This window comes from Nicotiana tabacum, chromosome 20 (genome assembly GCF_000715075.1).
Source record: "Nicotiana tabacum cultivar K326 chromosome 20, ASM71507v2, whole genome shotgun sequence".
Classification (NCBI taxonomy): domain Eukaryota; kingdom Viridiplantae; phylum Streptophyta; class Magnoliopsida; order Solanales; family Solanaceae; genus Nicotiana; species Nicotiana tabacum.
In genome coordinates, this window is record NC_134099.1 from 61,926,481 (window position 1) to 61,941,591 (window position 15,111).

General features: G+C 38.1%; 1 protein-coding gene across 1 annotated transcript in view; it reads right to left on the reverse strand.

The window, feature by feature from the left end:
• Nucleotides 1-15,111, reverse strand: part of LOC107822176 (THO complex subunit 2) — a 73,058-nt gene that overhangs the window by 9,427 nt on the left and 48,520 nt on the right. The window contains exons 19-21 of the mRNA XM_075241112.1: nt 9,403-9,530; nt 6,777-6,873; nt 6,559-6,687 (exon numbers count right to left, since the gene is read on the reverse strand). Of these exons, the coding sequence (XP_075097213.1) occupies nt 6,559-6,687; nt 6,777-6,873; nt 9,403-9,530 (354 nt within the window). The remainder of the gene's footprint in view (nt 1-6,558; nt 6,688-6,776; nt 6,874-9,402; nt 9,531-15,111) is intronic.

Below are 15,111 nucleotides of genomic sequence, written 5' to 3' on the forward strand. Positions count from 1 at the left end.
TGATGCTTATGTAAATGTTTGAAGTAGGGAAAAACTACAAAATGATGTAAATACAGTACTTACGTTTATCTTTTTCTTGTGATCAGAACATTATTTATGTTTATCTAATAGCAACCAAAAAAATAAAACTAATTTTATACTCCCTCCGTCCCATTTTATGTGAGGGTGTTTGACTGGGTACTAAGTTCAAGAAATAAAGGAATGCTAAATATATGCGACAACAACAACAAAAAAAACCAGTGAAATTCCACAAGTGAGGTCTAAGGAGGATAGTGTGTACGCAGACATTACCCCTACCTTATGAGGATAGAGAGGTTGTTTCTGGTAGACCCTCGACTCGGGAACAGAAAAGGGAGCAACGAACAAACAATAGAAATAACAATGTAATTGACAACGAAAGCAAATGGCCATGTAATAACAAAGATCCAGGAATAGGAAAATACAAGAATAGTGCTAATACTACCGGTAAAATGACACACTGTGTACAACAAGGAACTAGGAATAGTAAACTAAAACCAGTACTAATACTGTTGGTGAGACTAGTGAAAACTCTTGATTACCTGTCAACCCACAACTCTAATACTCGACATCCATACCTTCCTATCAAGGGCCTCAATAAGCTAAAGTAGTGTCATGTCCCGCCTAATCGCCTCTCCCAAGTCCTTCTTAGGAATCCCTCCACTCCTCCTCTGACCCGCCATGGTCAACCTTTCACACCTCTTAACCGGGGCATCAGTGTCTCTCCTCTTCATATGCCCGAACCATCTCAACCTCGATTCCCGCAACTTGTCTTCCACAGGAACCACACCCACCTTGTCTCTAATAACTTCATTCCTAATCTTATCTCTCCTGGTATACCCGCACATCGATCTCAATATCCTTATTTCCGCTACTTTCATTTTCTAGACATGAGACTTCTTTGACTTAACTACCAAAGTACCAAAATTGCCTTAACTACCAAAAAATTAAATATGTGTTGGTGAGAGTTTGCATGCTAGTAATACTAGTTCTATTGTTATATTTTCTTATTCATAGTTCGTTATTAGTACATGTTGTGTTATTCACTTTCATTACCATGTTACCTTGTTGCAATTGTCTGCTTTAGTTTCACTATTCTATGAGCTGAGGGTCTACCGGAAATAGCCTTTCCAAACCCCACTTGTGGGATTACACTGGAATTGTTATTGTTGTGTTTGTGATAGTTTCACGAATCTTTTCATTTTCTCTCCTTAAAAGAATGAGTTTCTATCTTCATAAGGTAGGGGTAAGCTCTGCGTACACACTACCCTCCCCAGACCCCACTTGTGGGATTACACTGGAATTGTTATTGTTGTGTTGATGAAAGTTCCATGAGTCTTTTCATTTTCTCTCCTTAAAAGAATGAATTTCTATAGTAAGTGGGTCCAAACAAGAAATGTCATTAAGGGTAAAATTGGGATTCTAATAATATGTTTCAGAAGGATCTTTCTTGGTATTAAAGTCTTCAATTTGTGAGAAAGTAGCCCATTCTTCATCTACACAAAGATGAATTACTGCTTATTTGACCAGTCCTACCCCGGTTTATTAGGAAGTTTTTTCTTACTTCTAATGAAAGGGCTCTTACTTCGATTTTTCAATAAAGACGAGTTATACACCGGAGCCTATACTTTATATTTTAATTTAATATTTAATCAACTAATTGATGGAACTTTTATAATTCACACTTTTTCGCTTTTAAATAGTTTCCAAATAGGGAAGGGTGTTTACTTTTCGGGGACAGACTAAAACGGGAAGTGTGTCACATAAAACAAAGACAGAGAGAGTATTAGATATAAACTTTATCTACTCTTATGCTTTAGTAGCGATAATATTTTATATACTAGTTTGAGGTAGTCTGTTCATTCAAGTTATGCATATAGTTTGTTTTGTTTTAGGAGTTCAGATTGCACGAAAGTATTTTGTTTGGAGCAAACTTAAATGATATAAAATTGTTAGATAGTTATGTAAATAACTCTAGTCTCATGTGAAATAGGAGAAGAATATGTATTGTGTATAGCTATAAATAGAACTGTTGTAAAAGACTTAACAGAATATCAATAATAAATTATTCTCTCATGCATTCTCACATGGTATCAGAGCATTTGTGAGAGATTTATCGATGTGCATAAATTCCAGCGACTCCAGGAAGAGAAATCAGTCATTCGGAAGTCTTTTTCCGGCAAACACAGGTCTGCCACAAGAAATAACCAATATTCGCCAGTGTTGTGCAAAACCCAACACCACCAAGAAGCAGATTAGCCTCCGGCGACCAACCCATAAAAAATTCTTCGGCAGAACATCGTCCACGCGCTGCCGAAAGAGAATTTTCCGGTGAAGTTTGGACGTCACGCATTGGCGCATGGGGCTACTTTCGGCCATTTTTTGGCGACGACTTTTCGGGACAGCTTGTCCCCCTTGCAATTCCGAACCTACACATCCAATTTAAACCAAATTCTGACCACTTTTATATTTTTCCGGTGTGAACAGTAATTTCCATAAAAGCTTCTGATTTTTCCGGCGTGAACATTATAATGTCATTCGTATCAGAAGCCTTTCTCACAATCCGTTGGATCCAATCCATTGAATCCAATCGAGATGGTTTCTTTACCGGATTATATTGAGTTCCTTCAGTACAAACCATGTAAACAGACATCTTCAAGGATAGCTTCCATGTTCAAACAGGTAGTAGCGTGACTTGATTCTCTCAATCTTCAACCTCGAGTCTTGGGTCATTGATTCAGGTGCATGTGATAACATTTCTGGTAACAAATCTCTTTTCACTACTAACTCATGTTCTCAATCTCATCCAACAATCACAATGGCCAACGGATCTCAAACCATGGTAATTGGGATAGGTCAAGCAAGCCAGCTTTTTTCCTTACTTTCAGATTCAGTTCTTTATGTTCCCGGTAGTCCTTTTAATCTCATAGTCGTTAGTTGCTTAGCTAAATCACTTAAATGCTCTATTTTACTTCTTGATGACCTTGTTTTTATATAGTGCAATACGGGGCGAATCATTCGTACCGGGCGTGAATTAAATGGACTTTATTACCTTAACCTTGCAAAATCACATGGACTCGCATCTTACCGTCCTTCAACAACTCGTCTTGTTACTGATTCACCAGATTTATTACATAAACGGTTGGGACATCCCAGTTTGTCAAAACTTCAAAAAACGGTACCTGGTTTATCTCACTTGTCCACTCTAGAGTGTGAGTCATGTCAGCTCAGTAAGCACACCCGCTCCCATTTCTCTCGGCGTCATGATAATCGAGTAGTCACCTTTCACTTTAGTAAATTCAGATGTTTGGGGTCCTAGTCGGTTCAGTTCTACCTTGGAATTCCGCTACTTTGTCAGTTTCATTGATGATTATTCCAGGAGCACTTGGATATTTTTGATGAAAAATCGATCTAAGTTATTTTCTAGTTTTCGAACCTTCCACGCTGAAATTCAAAATCAATTTGGGGTTTCTATCCGCACATTTCGCAGTGATAATGCCTTAGCGTATTTGTCTTCCCCATTTCAGAAGTTTATGAACTCTCATGGGATTATTCATCAAACATCTTGTCCATATCATCTCAACAAAATGGGGTAGCTAAAAGAAAGAATAGATATCTTATTGAAACTGCTCGTACCCTACTCATACAATCCATGTTCTGTTGCGTTTTTTGGGGGATGCAGTTCTTATATCTTGTTATATTATTAATCATATGCCATTCTCAGCTATTTGGAATCAAGTTCCATTCTCTGTCTTGTTTCCCTACTCACCTTTGTTCTCTCTTCCACCCCGTGTCTTTGGGAGCACGTGTTTTATTCATAACCTTACTCCAAGAAAAGATAAGTTAGCTTCTCGTGCTTTTAGGTGCGTATTTCTAGGTTTCTCGACAACGCAAAAGGGATAAAAATGTTATTCACCTAACCTCTAGCAGTACCTTATGTCTGTTGATATTACCTTCTTCGAAACCCAATCATACTTCACAAGTCCAAGTAATCACTTAGATATTTTTTAGATGCTACCAGTTCCATCTTTTGGAGATTCAGTCACTATCTCTCATTTATCTTCCTCTACAGCTCCAGCTTCACCACCTATAGCTCGAGTTCCTTCAATCTTCCACAACTTCACCACTCCAGACTTATCATCGTCGTTCGCGCCCAACATCAAGCCCAATTGATTCATTTCCTGCACCTGACCCTGTAGTCAACCGATAGGTATACAGTCCACACTTAATTCTAATCCGCATTATGTCGGTTTAAGTTAGCATCGCCTGTCAGCATCCCATTACGTGTTTGTATCATCTTTGTCCTCTGTCTCGATCCCTAAGTCTACAGGTGAAGCATTGTCTCATCCAGGATGGCGACCGGCTATGATTGACGAGACGTCTGCATTAGATACGAGTGGTACTTTGGGAGCTTGTTCCTCGTCCTCTTCTTTCAGGGAAATATATTGTAGGTTGTCATTGGGCGTATGCAATCAAAGTTAGTCAGATGGCCAGGTTGATCGACCTAAGGCTCGTCTTGTTGCCAAAGGGTATACTCATGTATTTGGACTCGATTACAGTGATACTTTCTTTCCCGCGACTAAAATAGTATCAATCCGCCTTTTCTACCCATGGCTATTGTTCGCCATTAGCCTCTCTAGTTGAACATTAAGAATACTTTTCTTCACGGTGATCTTGAGGATGAGGTTTATATGGAGCAACCACCTGGTTTTGTTGCTCAGGGGAAGTCTAGTGTCATTGTTGCATCGGTCCCTCTATGGTTTAAGCTATGTTGTGTGGACTCTCCAAAGCAGTTGCCGCACCCATGTCGAATCCTCCAAAAATGCACTACTTATGGAGGATCCGACACGCACCCATCAACATTTTCGGAGACGAGCAACATAGGTCTAAAGCAATCTCGTCGAGCCTGGTTTGGTAAGTTCAGCATAATTATTCAGCAGTTTGGCATGACTCGTAGTGAAGCTGATCACTCAGTATTCTATCGGCATTCTGCTTCATATCTCTGTGTTTATGTTGATGATATTGTTATTACTGGCAATGATCCGGACGGTATTACTAAGTTGAAGCAACATCTCTTTGAGACAAAGGATCTGGGCAAATTAAAGTATTTTCTGGGTATTGAGGTCGCTCGATCTAGCTCAGGTATTGTGATCTCGCAACGGAAGTATGCCTTTGACATTTTTTAGGAGACAAGAATGACAGGTTGTAAACCTGTTGATACTCTTAAGGATCTGAATTCTAAACTTCAGCCAGGATCGGAGGGGGGGAGCCGCTTACCGATCCTGCAAGATATAGGCGGATAGTTGGTAAATCAAATTACCTCACAGTGACTAGACCTAACATTTCCTTTCCTGTGAGTGTGGTGAGTTAGTTTATGGATTCTCCTTCTAATAGTCATTGGGATGCAGTTATCCGCATTATTCGATATATAAAATTAGCTCCATGCAAAGGATTATTATTTGAAGATCGAGGCCATGAGCAAACTGTTGGATCCTCAGATGCTGACCGGGCAAAATTACCTTCTGATAGACATTCTACGTCTAGATATTGTATTTTTATAGGAGGTAATTTGGTGTCTTGAAGAGCAAGAAACAAAATGTTGTTGCTCGGTATAGTGCAGAAGCAAAATATCGAGCAATAGTTGTGACAACATGTGAGCTAGTTTGGATCAAACACTTGCTCAAGGAGTTGAAATTTGGTGAGATCAGCAAGATGAAACTTGTGTGTAATAATCAAGTTGCCCTTCATATTGTATCAAATCCGGTGTTCTATGATAGAACTAAACACATTGAGATTGACTGTCACTTCGTCAGAGAAAAGATACTCTCAGGAGATATTGCTACAAAGTTTGTGAAGTCGAATGATCAGCTTGCAGATATTTTCACCGGCTTGAGGGGGAGTGTTAGATAGTTATGTAAATAACTCTAGTCCACATGGAATAGGAGTAGAATATGTATTGGGTATAGTTATAAATAGGCTATTGTAAAAGACTTAATAGAATATCAATAACAGATTTTTTTCCGTGCATTCTCACAAAAATGATTTGATATCAAAATCTCTCTTTCTATTGAATAATAAGAATTGATTTCATATTGAAAGTCCCTCTTTCTTATTATCTCTTCGTTTCCTTTATTCTGCTATTCCACTTTCTTTCTCTTTTTATTTATCTCTCCTCTCCCTATTCTTCTTTCTCATTCTCCAATATCTCCCTTCTAGTCTTGTATCACAAAGAGAGAAAGGGAGGGAAACAAATACCAAGATGGAGATTCCATGTTACAAAATATGTAAACTGCAGAATGAATGATCAAAATCAATAATATTATCGGATGTTCCCTCCAACATAGAAAGATTTCTATTACAACTAGTACTTGCATATGCAAAAGGGAAATCAACATGGAAATGAAAACCTTTCCGGAGCAATCATGTCGAAGACATTTATCTGAAAGTGTCATGCTCCAGAGCCATTGCAGGTTCAAATATACAATTTCCAAAGAATAAATTTCTGGAAACTTGCAACTAAAATGACAGTTTCTTAAGCACCTTATTATTCCGGGTTATTCCGAATGAGGTAGCCTGATAGCGTAGAGTATCGCTTCCAGCCATGGCATCCAATTGTTCCTCTGTCATGTTCTCTGTATAGTGTACATTAGCCATTTGCTGAATGAGCTCCTGCAGATAATCAATGGAACTCCACAAAAGGTGAGTTTTCAGCCGAAAGAGTATTCATGTGCCACAAATGAAAATAATAAAATAAGTACCTGCATGAAAACAAGCTCAATACCGTTTCCTCTCTTCAACTGATTAACAAGATACTGAAAAAGGCCCCTCAATTCCATTGACGGGTACTTTTTACACCTGGAGAATTTACCAACGATTACAACTAAGACTCAAACTATGCCAGAATGTATCATGGTAGGTTGACATCACTCACTCTTAAAAACATTAGATGCTCATACTAAATAAGTGCTACACAGAAAAATGCCCAACCTCTGAAAAAATGGTATAACTTCATTTCAACTGGCAAGCATGGACATGTGATCAAAGAATCTATCTCAACTTGAAACACAAGCGAGGTTGAGCTAGATAGACACTAAAGAAGGCAAGTGCTGGCATATTATAAGCAAATTAGGTCCAATAGTCAAAATAAGATCTCACAAAGTTAATGAGATTCTGTAAACATTTGGACACAAAGGAGTTCAAGAACTCTGAAAGTGAGACAAAACAGAATGCTGATTATCTACTTTCTTAGATCAAGCAGAATCCAACTGCTCTGTCACACAAAGACACATAACCAGATTACAAAGTATTGGCAGTAAGCTAATGAGATGTAACAATCCAGGATCAGAAAACAAATAGCACAACAAATAGCAGTCATCTAAAGCTGACGCTAGCTGCTCTAATTTTATTAAGAGCAAGATCACAATGTATCACAATACTATAGCTAGTTTTCCACCTTCTGCGTGCTTTTTTCCCTCCCACACGTTGCAAACAAAAATTAAATTCAGCATTAGCCGTACACTCATTTCTTCTGAACTTTTAATTAGTATTTTTATATGGCATCACTCTACTAACCATGTTTGTTCCCTTAACTTGAGTCGTGTAATATCATAAGATTTAAATCCTGCTGCGAAATAAATCCTATTTTCCCCCATAATGAAATAAAAGAATTTTTAGGATTAACCACTGATGGATGATTAACAGTAAAACTCTGAAAAGGACGCCGGAACTGTTTAGATAACACCGGAAAAGAAGTGATCTTTTCTAGCCTCTTTAGATGTGCCTGAGCGCATCCTGCTCAATGTGCCTGTAATGTTATTGTTTTCTTAATACCAGAAGTCTTACTACTCATTGTCTATCCAATGAGAAACTTCTTGCTCATGTTTTCTGCAGAATTGGTAAATCATGAGCTCTGGGAATCCAACAAAGAAAATATTCTACCTAGAGATAATTCCCCGAGAAAGAGTGAATAATTACTCTATACAGCTCCTGCTGAGGAGTAGATGAAGCAGCAGTTTCCAAGACATGCCATTCCCACAAAATGCAGCAGTGGAAGACCAAGCACAGGATTGCATCTAATGAGCGATACTAAGGGAAAACATTGTCAGACGAATCAAGTAAACAATCACCACCAAATAATGCTGTCATTCTCCCTCTCACAAACAAATTGAATTATTTCCATCCAAGCACAAAACCCCTCACTTGCTGTATTCAAGAGACCAAGTTAACAGATAAATTGTGTTCCTTTTAAGGTCTCACTATCCTTCCATGAGGAGAAGAGCAGGTGTAACTCTTGAAGTATCTTCAGAAAAGGAGGTATGCTGAAAACAACATACTAGCCAACACAGCTCTTCCTTATCAAGTAAAGATTCATCATCAATAAATCTAAAGATTGTCCAAAGGATGATGGCCATCATTATGATTATCATATATATCGAACGGGATCCAACTCTTGCTCTTACACCTCCAACAGGCCATGTTCTCAGATCTACCACATGATTTTGTTGTACAACCAACCTTAGTCTGGAATGACTGACTAAGAACCGCAGCACTTCGACATAGCAAACTAGGCAGGCAGGAAAACTAACCAATTGCTCATCAACATTTCAGAATACTTCTGTACTGTTCAAACAATTCCATTAGCTAATCTTCTTCTTTAGCTAATCTTTAAGTATTAGACAAATTGTATCTCCACATAAAGAAGATCTCAGGCTTCTCTTTGTAGATAGCTGCAAACTTCAAGAGAAGATAGTGTTTTTGACTGCCCAATTGATTCTATTCAAATCCTCTCAAAACAAGAGACCCTGAGGTATACAAGAAATGGGAAGAATGTGAGATGAAAATTCTGTACTATCTCTCCTTTTTTATATTCTTATTTCCCATTCTTTTCACAGCTGAATGTTAGGCTGAAGGTGACGAACTTGTCAACTAAGCCACCAAAGAAGATCTCCCCAGCTTCTTCAGAAGTTAATCTGCAACCAGAAGCTGGGCAACGTGCCACAGGAAGAACTATATTTTCTGTAAAACCAGAATGTGAAATAGGATTACAGTAAATGGAACATCCATAATTAAAATATCAGAACTATGATTGACTAGCATTGGTCAGTAAGAAAGATCATCCCGCCCAACCAATTCCGGAGGCAAAAACGACAAATATTAATTTACAAAAAGGTCTACATACAAAAATATTTACTACATTATATATGTATATATTATGCAAAACCACGAACCACATGATGAAAGGTGGAAGCGCTTGCCAAAAATCCCCAAAAGTCACATATTCTTGGTTCTTTAAGGAAGTAGAACAGTAAGCAGTAACATCATATGCAACAGAATATGTTCAAACTAGGGAGATAATTCTAACCAGCAAGAAGAAACTATACATACAGGTGACCCCAAAATGATGCCAAAGACTGAAGCCAATCGCACAAATTAAGGCCGTCATCTTTCAGCTTCTCTCTCCCACTTTGTGCCAACCGTTCAATAACAACATATTCCAAAATATCATACTCCAGCTGCTTAAAAAACAACATCAATAAGATAAAGTACAAGTAAATCAGATAAATATCTAGTGTATCAATTCATGATGCACTCTGACAAACTAAGTATATCTTTCATGGACAATTTTAATAGAAAACATGAATAGAGAGCAAAACTAAAAACAAGTGATAGTAAGAGTGTAAAACTTGGCATGAAGTTTCACCAGCAAAGAGCTAGTCGAGGCAAAATATGGGATGCATGTTGAATGGTGTACACAAATTTTGTAACTTCTGCACAACTTTCGGCAATATGTAAATGTAAGGTATCTCTGGAATGAGCACCAAAACTTAGTGCAATTGAAGGAGGAAAATGTTAAAACAGACAAGATTCTTTCTTGAAGGTTGGCTAGATGAATCCCCAGGAAGATACATTTCGACATTTATATAGCATTGTAATTAACCAGGAGGCAGCAATAACTAAAACAAGAAGCAAAATGCAAGGGTCACAAGGAATTTCCATGAGTAGGAGTTAGGGATTATAATCCAATTCTTTAGAAAAAACAAAAAAACTCAAAGGAGTGAAGAACTAATAAAACCTAACACTTTTTTTTTTAGATGGAATAAAACCTAACACTTTTATACGGAAAGTTCGCAAACTGGCAGGTCTTCAGTCGAATCAAGCTACAATATCCTCCTCCACGCAAGCGCAAGGGGCTGCAATAGTTTAGGAAATAATTTGGAGAATTAAAGCTCCTTGAAAACTGTCTTGCTTTTTTTTGGCTACAACTGCTGTTATTTGTGTAATATTTGGTGTGAGCATAGCATTTGTTTTTACTCCAAAGTTCAGATGCCATATCTCTAACTTGTTTTTGAAGCTGTCCGATATGCAGTTGGCTATGCCAATACAGTGTGAGGTAGGTGCAAAAGCTGGCTAAGGAAAAGACTGAAGAAGTCTTTGAAACGCTTTGGAAGACAATCTCCGCACGCAACACATTCACAGACTCTTTGAAGGAATACATGGATCTGTATGGTAAATTTAGAGCTCTCAAATTTTGGGCTCTTAGTGCAAAATGAACTACATAAATAATGTTAATTCTCTCATGGCTCATCGACTCCTTGATGTGTTAAAATGTAGTGGTTCACTGATAAATGATGCATTCGTATTTCTCTCTTAAAAGCTCTCTTTGGAAACGAGAAAAACCCTTTTCTCTCTTTACCCCTTTTCGATGGCCATCTCCTGATGATTTTTTATTTAACTATGGCCAGAAAACTTCTCTAAGAGAAATCTTTTGAGCTCATAGACATTAGCGAGAAGGTCAATCCATGGTATCTTCCTAGAGAAAAGCTGATGACGAGCAGACTGAAGATTGAGGAAGCGAATCTCATAAGGGTCTGAACAACTCCAACAAGTCTCATTGGGGATTGGTGGCCTTTGTAGAAGATGGGGAAGGAAGCTCCAAACTTATGTTTATGGTGTATCAGAATTCCAATTGCTATGGGCGGTTCATGAGGACGGAGAGTCTTTAATTATTACCCCGAAAACAGGGTACAACTCCGGTTGGAGAGAAATTGCAGGAAAAATTCTACAATTCCTGGATAAGCCCCATGTCAATCAACATTTCACCACTCCGATGAAATCGTCTATTGATGCAGCCAATGTCCTTAGATGGACGTAGTCAAAGGAGCCAGCAGTAGAAGTGATAGGGAATATGATCAAAGTTAATAAACTGGACAAGAGTAACAACCCAGATTTTCTTTCAAAATGTTTGATTGGAACCCTCAATGACCCTTTTAGCCCTAACCCGAAATCTGAGGTGATTCAAACTTAGTTTACCAATAGATGGAAAGTCACTGCCGAAATCAGAGTTTCTTAGACTGCTCATAATCAGTTCTTATTTATCCTTCCACCTCAACAAGAAGCAACGAGAGTCAAAGTCGGGGAGTGGTTTTGGAATGGAAGAAGACTATTGTTGGAACAGTGCTCGCCAATGACCGGCACAAAAATGACAAGTCACAAGCAGGAACATACATGGGTGAGAGCTTTTGGTGTCACTCTACACATGGTCGTAAAATACTTTTCGATCCATTGGAACCTCGGTGGTGACTTTGTGGAATTGACGTAGATACAAAGGAAAAATCTCATTCTATGGGAAAGAATCTGTGTTAAAACTTCTGACACAATGGTGTTTCTTAAGCACTCCTACAGCTATCCCTTTAGTTGATAGGCACGTGGTTACTCACATGGGGAGCAAAGCAAATTCAAAATAAAAAAGTGCCCAGGAGAAACCTGACCCAGCAAAATAAAAAGGAAGCAGAGAGGGAATTAGCCGGCCTATCAAGCACAAAGTCTATAGTCAGAACTATTATTTTACAGACCCAAAACAAAAAGATATTAAAAAGAGGAAAAGGAAGGGGGACAGAGTAACAATTCTGGCAGACTAAAGGCCCAATATCCATCACTCCTAATACTATTTCCTCCATCTGGCACCAAACCACATCCTCAACATAATGAAATCAAGGAACTCCCAATTGACATGATCATAAGCTTTCTCAAGATCTAATTTACCCAAAATCCGGGTTCCCTTTGTTTCCTTCTTGACTCAACTAACTTTGTTTGCTACCAAAGCTGCAGCAAGTATTTGTCTACCTTCCACAAAAGCATTCTTTGAAGTAGACAGGCTCATCTAGATCTTTTTTTAGTCTATCAGAAAACATCTTAAATATAACCTTGCAAATGCTTCCCATTAGACTAATGGATCTAAAGTCCTTGATGCTAGAAACACCATCTCTTTTCGGAATAAGAACAATGGAGGAAGCATTGAGGCTTTTTTCAAATTCTCATGTAGCCTGAAAACCCTTGTTCCCCGTCATCTTTTGACTTGAATCCGACACTGAGGGATGTTTGTTGGAGGCTCTACTGACGTCAAATCCCCATAGACAGGTTCGAAACAGAAGAATGAGCTGGTCTACTTCTTTGTTGACCATAAAGGTTATTAAATCGGGTCAAACTTCTTTTCCAGACCGGTTCACTAACCCAGGGGCATTCTTTCACTTTTAGCCCCCCCCCCCCCCCCCGCCCTCCCCACACACACTCTTTTTGAAGAAAATAACATTTGGAGAAGTCTTGAGTAGGTGGATCAAATTCAGTATCACCATAGTTAAATACTCTATTCTGATCAATGGTGGGCCAATTGTTTTCTTTTTCCTTTCTTTTTATTATGGCTATGGAGGAGCTCAGCAAAATGGTTGACAAAGCAAATCAACTGCACTAGATGGAGGGATTAAAGGTGGAAAATGATGCACAAACTCAGTCTCAGTCTCGCATCTTCTTTATGCAAATGACACCCTCACATTATATGGGGCTAAGATATCACAACTGATGTACCTGAATTTTACACTGATGAATCTGAAGCCATATCAACATTATATATGAACCTGTCAAAAAGATCTATCTAGTCAATGATGTTCCTGATTTGGAGGAGCTATCTGATATAATGTGTTGTAGTGTTGGAACTTCCCCGCAACACACCTAGGCCTCCCACTAGGAGCTACATATAAATCACAAGAAATCTGAAGTGGGGTTATTGAAAGTTTGAAAAAAGAAATTGGTTTCATGGAAAATGCAATACCTCCATAAGGGGTAGATTAACACTCATTAACAAGTCCAAATTCAAAGGCAGCACAATATCAAGGTACTGCACTGTTACAGAGAAGGAAATCTTCATACCATTTCCTTGGCCTAGCCAATTCTCATCCCAAAAGGAAATCTTCATACCATTTTCTACTTTGAATTTGGACTTGTTAACAAGTTTTGGCCACAAATTCCTAATTGACTTCCACAAACTAACACCATATGAACGTCTTACAAGTTTAGTTGTCCATTTTCCTTCTATACCATACTTCTCCCTAACGACCTCTCTCCACAGTGATTGTTCATCCGCAGCAAATTTCCATAACCACTTCATCATCAGACTATGATTCTGAACTCTCAGGTTTTTAATTCCCAATCCCCTTGTCTTCTTGCTAGTAGTAAGAGAACTCCATTTAACCAAATAGAACTTCTCCTTCTCACTATTGCCTTCCCATAAAAAATTTCTTCTTAATGCATCAATTCTCTTCACTACATCCGCAGGAATTGGGAATAGGGACATCATATAAGTAGGCATGGCATCAAGTACAGAGTTGATCAAAATTAGTCTACCTCCCACAGATAGACATTGATTCTTCCAATTTGCTAGCTTCTTTTTACATTTCTCTAGTACACCATTCCAAATTCCTTTTGACATGCTCTTGGCTCCCAATGGCATCCCCAGATATACAGTAGGCAGTTCACCTACTTTCCCACAAAGAATATCAGCAAGATTTTGTAATTCCATTACCTCATTGACCGGATAAATGAAACTTTTGTGCCAGTTTATGTATAGTCCAGATGTGGCTTCAAAAAGAATGAAAATCACCCTTAATACTTTCAATTGTTCTCTATCAGCTTCACAAAACACCATAGTGCCATCGGCATACTGAAGGTGGGAAATCATCATGTTGCTATCAGCCATGCGATTCACCTTGAAGCCCATTATCCAATTGTTTGTCTAGGCTCTTTTCAACATATCATCCAATCCCTCCGTAGCAATAACGAATAGGAATAGGAATGGCTTCAGCTACTCTTGTATTCTCTTATTCCTAGTTCTTTATTACATGTGTCATTCGCTTATGTTAAGCTATTTCATTGTTCCTGCTATTTTTTGTTGCTTCATTTTTTTCGTCTGCTTGAGCCGAGGGTCTATCGAAAACAGCATCTCTACCTTTATAGGCTAGGGGTAAGGTTTGCATACACACTACCCTCCCCAGACCTCACTTATGGGATTATACTAGGTTTGTAATTGTTGTTATTGCGGTTTTATTCATTAAAGACCACACTTTATTTGTTCTTTGTGCTTAAAGCCTTAATAGACCTTACAGTTTTTTTGCGCTTTTCGCCTTTGATAACACTGGTACTAGATAATATTCCTACATACTTCATGTCCTTACTCGCAGTACCAGTTAAAGTGCAGAAGAGACTAGAACAAATTAGAAGACCCTTCTTATGGGAAGGCAACAATCAGTCATAAATTTTTTATTTAATTTTTTTTTTTTTTGATGAAGATCAAAGTCATGTATTTCACTTGGTTAAATAGACAAAACTCATCTTACGAAAAAAGCATGGAGGACTGGTGTTAAAGATTTGGCATTACACAATAAGGCCATCTCCAACCTTACCCCATTTCCCCATAATGGGGGCAATTTTTGGGGTAATGAAGCTCCAACCCTCCCCCATTTTTGCCCTCAAAATGGGGGATGAATAGTGTTCCCTCAAATATGGGGGTACACTATTCATCTCCCCCATTACTATTCATGTATATTTTATTATTATTTTATCTTAATTTATCTCTTTATATATACCTAAATATGTTTATGTAATATCTTTATAATATTAATTTTAGCTTAACTTTGGCGTATCATTTTGATAAATTAATTTTCGTGCATTTATTATTTTTATGTAAAATTGTAAGTTAATTTTATTATAAGTTATAATTGTACAAAAAATATATAATCATCTCAAAAAATGAAAGGTGCAAAT